The sequence below is a fragment of the Castanea sativa genome, chromosome 10 (assembly GCF_040712315.1).
Source record: "Castanea sativa cultivar Marrone di Chiusa Pesio chromosome 10, ASM4071231v1".
Lineage (NCBI taxonomy): Eukaryota > Viridiplantae > Streptophyta > Magnoliopsida > Fagales > Fagaceae > Castanea > Castanea sativa.
In genome coordinates this window covers 13,765,288-13,772,965 of record NC_134022.1, presented here as the reverse complement: position 1 = coordinate 13,772,965, position 7,678 = coordinate 13,765,288, and the positions used below count along the sequence as shown (strand labels likewise).

Genomic DNA, 7,678 nt, shown 5'->3' with positions numbered 1-7,678 from the left:
GTTGTCCACTTCCAATAAGTTTTAACTTTATTTAATTTAGTTGTCCACTTCCAATAAGTTTTAACTTTATTTAATTTAGTAACTTTATTTAATTTAGTTGTTCCCTTCCAATAGAGGATTATTGTTAAGTGTCCCAAAAACTCCGTCAATTTCTTATTTTTTATTTTTGAATTTAAAGAGATCCAACTAACTAATAAAAAAACATATATAAAAAAAATGGTTAAAAAGAAAAACAATAAGTTTTAATTTTTAATTTTTGGGGGATACGAATAAAAATAACTCTTAATAAGATTTTCTTGGCATTATTTACACCCATACTCAGTCTAAAGGCAGCAGCAATACAACAAAGTAACTGAAATAAATAAATAAAAAACACCAACAACTTCTATAGAACATTATATACATGCTACGTCAATGTTTACAGTCAAGAATCTTACTGCAATAATCCAAACACTGTTTACATTCAACTTTTACAGTCAAGAATCTTGCCCCAAGTCCATTCACTCCTTTTGAAGCAGACTATTAAATCATTTACAAATGAGAGATCTTGAGAGAGAGAACACAATTTTTTAAGCAAAAAAAATGATGGTGTTAACATTTATGTCAGTTATGTTAGATGTGTTTGTCTTGGCTTCCTCTCTGTCGCCACCTACCAGAGTGTTTACATAGCAGCACCATTTTATCTTATGGATGAAGCCGTTTAAATAAATAAAACCTCATCCAGTCATGCACAATGTTTCACATGCAACCCAGAGCTAGCTCCTGGAAGCTGGTGCCCCCCAAAGTAGAACCAGAAGCTTACTGCAATAATAGCTCGTCTTCATTTTGCAATACCTTGAGCTGCCTTTTTGCATACATTGTGAACAAAATAGTGGTAGCCACAGTCGCAGAGAAGCCCACAATGTTGAAGACAATCTGTGGGGCTGAAAGGGAGTGTCGCTCGTCTGCCAAAGTCTTTATGAACAACCCACTGAAATGAAACAAAGTGACCATGAGTTGAGGAGATTATCAAATACAGATACACCATTTAAATCCCATCTTTTCCAATCAGTATCTGTACAGCTACATGGGGAAAGAATAGAAGTAATTTGGAAAATTGTAATATGAAACAAATATAACCAACTGCAAAGCCATTAAGTTAATAACCAACTTCCAGGCAGGCAAGAAAAAAGAACACGGGGGAAAATTGACATCAAACATAATTTTGCTGACCAAATACCCTCATGCTTTTTGAATTTTTTTTTCTAATTAAACACAAGTCGTAATTACACGGTAAACACTCTTAGTTACCTTGATCAAGCAAACAGGTCCTTAAATAAGGAAAATCCTACAGCCTGGATTTGGCTCATCTGACCTAAGATATTGCAAAGAGTTCTTTTAACCTTCATCAAACAAAAGGTAGTTACCACACCAATAATTATTGAGTGCTGAAACTTCTACAGGACTTGACATAACCCAAGGCCCCTTCACCACTATAACTGTCCAAGTTTTGCACAAAGATTGGAAAGCATTGTACCAAATTCTATAAGATAATGAATTTGCCTCACACATTTGGAACCACTTCTACATGAAGTAATTGGGTTTCTCCAAGGCATTTTACAATAATAAAGAGCCTGAGCATGCTACAATCAGAACTAGCTTCAATCTATTGTCTTCAGGGGCATATATACCTCTAGAGTCTTTGGAGGTCTTGCTATATTTATAGTTCTCAAGGACTGAAGATTAGTTTCCAGTTAGTTTTCTCATTCTCGTTGCCACTGTCAACCTCAATTGATCTTGTCAAAGTAACTTTTATGAAGGTTGTTACTTAGTTATCTGGCAATGGCATGACAGCTTATAGAAGGCATTTTCAAGAAAACCATGGCCATAAGGCCTTCAGCAGACCTCATGAACATGGAGAAGCAACCAAGTGGAATTAAGAGCTCTGTTGATTGATTTGGAGTAATAGCAAAAGATTTAATAATGAGCCATTATAAAGTATAACTCACTCAAAAAGATTTATGAGTCCTGGAAATATCTAACTCAACAAAATTTAGAGTCACCCCCCCCCCCTTTTTTCTCTCTTAGAAATGCCACTTAGGCTGTGTTTGTTTCGGGTGTAGATAGATTTGGAAAAATATTTTACACCCTATGCGTGTTTGGTTGCACATGTAAAATACGGTCAAACTGAAATCTTTTCATTTGACCGTAAAATAAGGCCCCTTGACCTATAAAATATTTTACACATTAGTTTTATCTTCAATTCGTTTTCCGGACTCACACACCCCCAGAGAGAGAGAGAGAGAGAGAGAGAGAGCTAGAAGGGAAAGTGAAGAAGCCGACCCAACCTACCTTCGCTAGTTAGATCGCGCCGCAGGTTCAAGCCTCGGCCTCACGGGACACCAGACCGTCATCGTCTTCGCTACAAATCTACACCACCAGTCAAGGAAGCTCTTCTCTCTTCCTCTCTCTTTCCCTTTGACCAAACAAGGATGAAAAGCTAACACAATCTCCGATCTCGTCGCAGTTACCTCCTTCAAACCCACTTGCTGATCTCACCGCCGTCAAACCCACCGGCCAATCTTGCCTCCTTCAAACCCACCCACTGATCTGCAGTTTACCTCTCTCTTTCTCTCAATCTATCTCTCTCTCTCTCCCTCTCTCACAATCAGTGCTTATTTTGAGAAAAATTGATTTTTTTTTTTTGTTATGTTTTTTGTTGATTTGGTTTATATATTCGGATTTCCTATTATAATATTTGTTTGGAAGCTGAGAAAATGTGAGATTTTGATTCTTATCTGATTTGAGGCGGTGTCGGGTCTAAAGATAAACCTAAGCAAGTCAAAATTGGTTCCGGTTAAGGTAGTCCATAATATTGACCTTTTGCCGGTTGTTCTTAGCTGCAAGCAGGGTTCTCTTCCAAAGAAATATCTAGTTCTTCCTTTGGGTGCTAAATTCAAGGATAAGACTATATGGAATCCAATTCTGGAAAATATGGAGAGGAGATTGGCGGGTTGGAAACACTTATATTTATCCAAGGGAGGTAGAGTCACCCTAATCAAAAGCACCCTATCTAATTTACCCACTTATTTTCTATCTTTATATCCTATACCTGTGAGTGTGGCTAATCAAATTTAGAGGCTCCAGCGGAATTTCTTATGGGGCAGTTTAGGAGATGATCCTAAAATTCATTTGGTTAAATGGGCTACTGTTTGTGCTCCTATTTCTTCGGGGTGGCTTAGGGATAAGGAAGATAAGACTTTTCAATGAAGCTTTACTTTGGAAGTGGCTATGGAGATTTGGGATTGAGAAAGATGCCCTTTGGAGACAAGTGATAGAGATGAAATATGGATGTGTGTGGGGGGGCTGGTATACTAGATCTGTGAATGGCCCTTATGGTGTTGGTTTATGGAAAAATATCAGTCAGGGATGGCCTTCTTTCTCATGCCATATTCTATATGATATTGGTGATGAGTCTAGAGTGAAGTTTTGGCAAGACCGGTGGTGTGGAGAGACATCTCTTGCTGTTAGATATCCTGACTTGTTTAGATTTTGCAGGAATAAGGATGCTAGTGTGGCTGAGCTTATGAAGCCCTCCAATGGTGTCCTCTTTTGGGATGTGAGATTCTTTAGGGGTGTGCATTCTCGGATCTAGAGGCTATGTCAGACTTCAAGGAAACCATATATGGTTCTCCTATAAGGGGGCCAGGTGAGGATAAAATGTGTTGGATACCTAGCATAGATAAGAGTTTCATGGTTAGTGATTATTATAGAATTTTAGTTGGCAACACTTTCTATGGTTTTCCTTGGAAAAGTATTTGGAAGCAGAAGATTCCCTCTAGAGTAGCTTTCTTTGTTTAGACTGCTGCCTTAGGGAAATGCTTGACAATTGATAATTTACGAAAAAGGAAGGTGTGGATTTTGGATTGGTGCTACATTTGTAAGAGAAATGGTGAATCGGTTGACCATCTATTCCTTCATTGTCCTTTTGCTATGGATCTACAGTCTATGGTTTTGGGTCTATTTGGAGTAACTTGGGTTATGCCGCACACTGTTTTGGGGCTGTTAGGGTGTTGGCAAGGCAGCTTTGGTCGTCATTGAAATTGTTATATTTGGTCCATCATTCCTCATTGCTTAATGTGGTGTCTTTGGAGGGAGAGAAATAGTAGATGTTTTGAAGATATTGAGAGATCTATTCCGGACCTCAAGCTACTCTTTTTTAAAACTTTAATGGATTGGTTGTTTGCTTTGCAAAAACAATCATTCCCTTCTTTTATTGATTTCCTAGACTCTTGCAATTTCTGTACTTGATTTCTTAACCCTTGTTCACTCCCTGTGTACTAGGGTGTTCCTTTTTTATATCAATATAACTTATTACTTATCAAAAAAAAAAAATCTTCCCCTCAAATCACCATAGAAGTTCCGTATAGCATAGGTCATTCTCAAGCTACACCAGTTCTAAGCAACAGGGAAATTCACAGTCCGAGGAATTCAAATATTAAATGCAAGCATTGGAAATACATGCACAAAGACATGAAAATATGCAAAATTAAAATTCACAGAGAGAGAGAGAGAGAGAGGGAGGGAGGGAGAGAGTTCTTACGTGTAGATTGCAACAAAAATTTCTGGCACAATCCCCACCAAAGATCCCATGATGTAAGGACCATACTTCACATTGGTTGCCACAGCACAGTAGTTATATATGATATAAGGGAATGGAGAAATCCTGATTAATGCCACAGCTCGAAACTGATGGAACCAATTTCCTTCACCAGCTGCTCTTAGAATAGAAGCTCTCTTAGGATACTTTTCTAACCACCCCTGCATTAGAATCAACAAATGTTGAATTACATTAAATGTGCATTTTACATGCACACACACGCACACACAATCAAATGTGGACATACACACTCACAATCACACAGAGAGAGAGAGAGAGAGAGAGAGAGAGAGAGGTAAGTTAGCAGTAGATAATGAAAACAGCAGACAGACACACCTGAATTTTATGATAGAAAAGAGAGCCAACGAAATATGGAAGTGATACACCAACAGCCATCCCGGAAAAGATTAACAAGAATCCATAGCCATAACCAAAGGTCATCCCTGCAACCCACATTGATGGCGAAGATGGAAAAAGTAGGGTGGGGAATAATGCCAAAGAAGCAAAAACCAGAACCGCCAGAACAGGAGTACTGAATGTTGATGTTTCCCAATTTAGAATAGGAATAATCTCCTGCAAAATACTATCTCATTATTAAGGTAGTAATAGATACAAAAAAATTTATACATATGCAAGCATTTCCACAATACATATGCAAACTTTTTCACCAAACTGGTGGTATCAGAAAGTAGTGATACCCCAATCTATCAGAAATTGGGTTAATTTTGTTTGCTTTGGAAGACAGCATATTAATCAGCCACAACTCACAATCCCGTTTAAAATACACCTGAAAGTTTGTGTTGAAGAATCAATTGCTTTCGATAAACAAAGTATCATTTAACAAATAAGCTGGTATATCACCTCAAGTATCCATAGTGAATTTTAACAACTCAGAAGAACCATTAAAATACATGAGGATTGAAGAGTAACAATTTTAAAGGGAACCAAATCTATCTAATAAAGCATACTTCAATGCTTATTATAATTGCCACATGGTTTATTTAGACATCAAAATTGCCAAGTTTCACTATTCAAAAACAAAAACAAAAATCAAACATCAACAAGTAAAGAACTATTTTATCAAAACTACTACACATTAATTTTCGCCCCCCTATATAGCAATGAAGAGCCATCCTAGAGCTGTCCACATTGTTAAAAACATATTTCAATTATTGTTATTCTTATTATAAAAAAAACAACGCTTGCAGGAGCAAACGAACAGACCCTATAAGCAAATACTAAACACAAAAACAAAAATCTCCCAGGAAATTCAACAATCACGCCCGCCCGCCCTTTCTTTTCAAGTAATAAAGTTTTTATTAGAACTACAATCGAAATTCAAAAGAGACATAATTACTCATCCTTGGCCATTTAGTTTACACACATTATAAAAGCACCCAAAAAAAAATCTAAGTGCACGTGAATAAGTAACTTTTTTCCATGAATTTTAATTCAACCCACAAAAAACCCAACCAAACGGTAATTGAACAAAAACCCATTACGCAAAACACCCAATTATTCAACTCTAACACGACTATTAGTCTATTACCAACAAAAGCAATCAACTTCATAGAACAAAAACCGACCTTGTCCATGAAAAACGGCCCGACCCATTTGATAAAAACCGCAGCCAACAACGCCAAGAAGATACAAAGCACAACCAACTTGAACCACTTCCACAAACACCCTCCTCTTCTCGGAGACGAAGGCTCCGCAACCACACCGATCGCCTGCTCCTCCTCGCAATCGCTCGGACCTTCACTCAATTTCACGTATCCCCCAACCCCATTGTTATCTTCGCCACCGATTCTCAGCCTCAGTTCCGGCACAACCTCACCACCATCATCCTCGTAATACGTCATCGTATAACCCCAAGAATTGTCGGTGGCACAGATAACCCTCCTACCACCCCCCCCGTGAGAATAGCAATTTTTTTTTTATTATCCAATTACAATTTTTGTGAAGAATTGGGAACCCTAGCAAAATGCCATGTAAAGTACTGTAGGAGAGAGAGAGAGAAACAAAAACAGCGAAGCGATGCAAAGAAAGACTGGTAGATGCGGAGGTGGTTACCACTAGCCAATGCCTACGGATTGTTATAACTTATAAATAAAACCTCTTATTAAAAACGATTTTTTTGTTTATTTGTTTTGTAAATCATGTTTTGACCCCAAAAGATTTTAAATTAAACCTACATTTTATGAAAATTTAAATTGAACCCTATATGTTTTTTTTTTAAATGCTTCAATTCAAGCATTAACAAAAATTGCTTAAACAAATATAAAGTGTATAGTTTAATCAACATATTTGCTATAAGATTCAATTTGCTTAACTCGTAGAATCTTTTGTCGTTTAATAAAATACTTTGACTTGATTCTCATTCTCACTTACTTGAAAAAAAAAATCAATAAATGTCATGGCTTCATCTAATGGTAAAGAGTGATTATTACAAAGTTATATGAAGTTTTTTTTTTATATAAGATAAAAATTTTACTATAATTTAATCTAAGTGCATATGTGTGAAATTTTCTTTTTGAGACTTCCTCGGCCCTTACTCCTCACACCCCACAAGCACTTATACATGTAGAATGATCATTGCACCAAGTGTGTATTGTGGTCTATATGGAATACTTAAATTCTATTGTCACATCAATTTTGATTAAATCATATATAAAAAAAAAAGTAGTTGTGTCTATTTTTTATGAACATTATAACACTTCAACAAGTCACTTTGTATAATTTTTTATTAAAAATTTTAACTCTCAATCATTTTATGCAAACAATATTAACAAAAATATTAGTCTCTTTGTACACTCTACACTTATGCAAATAATATTTTAATCATTCACCCTTTTTTTGGCTCGTGTTTTTTGGGAAATAATAAACAGCTTAAATTTTTTATCAAAAAATAGGGTTCAATTTGAAATATCTAAACGTATGGGTTAAGTATAAAATCTAATTTAATTAACGGTTCTTTTTTTAAAATTATTCTCAGAATCTTAGCACATTTTATGGGTTTTCGGTTCATCAATGAAGAGA

General features: G+C 36.3%; 1 protein-coding gene across 1 annotated transcript; it reads right to left on the bottom strand.

Moving 5' to 3' along the window:
- Positions 1-366: 366 nt before the first annotated feature.
- LOC142613688 (uncharacterized) lies at positions 367-6,716 on the bottom strand. The gene is made up of 4 exons (XM_075786140.1): positions 6,226-6,716; positions 4,976-5,212; positions 4,583-4,800; positions 367-970 (listed from the first exon to the last, which is right to left on the bottom strand). Exons 1-4 carry the CDS (start codon positions 6,499-6,501, stop codon positions 799-801), a joined length of 903 nt encoding a protein of 300 aa, XP_075642255.1. The 5' UTR covers positions 6,502-6,716; the 3' UTR covers positions 367-798.
- Positions 6,717-7,678: the final 962 nt, after the last annotated feature.

Bases quoted from the DNA above. Each gene is read 5' to 3' on its own strand.
- LOC142613688 (XM_075786140.1), bottom strand. From the start codon at position 6,501: ATGACGTATTACGAGGATGATGGTGGTGAGGTTGTGCCGGAACTGAGG. The intron at 4,801-4,975 runs GTGTGTCTGTCT...ATTCTAATGCAG, and splicing joins TTTTCTATCATAAAATTCAG to GGGTGGTTAGAAAAGTATCC. The intron at 971-4,582 runs GTAAGAACTCTC...GTTTCATTTCAG, and splicing joins ATTTTTGTTGCAATCTACAC to TGGGTTGTTCATAAAGACTT.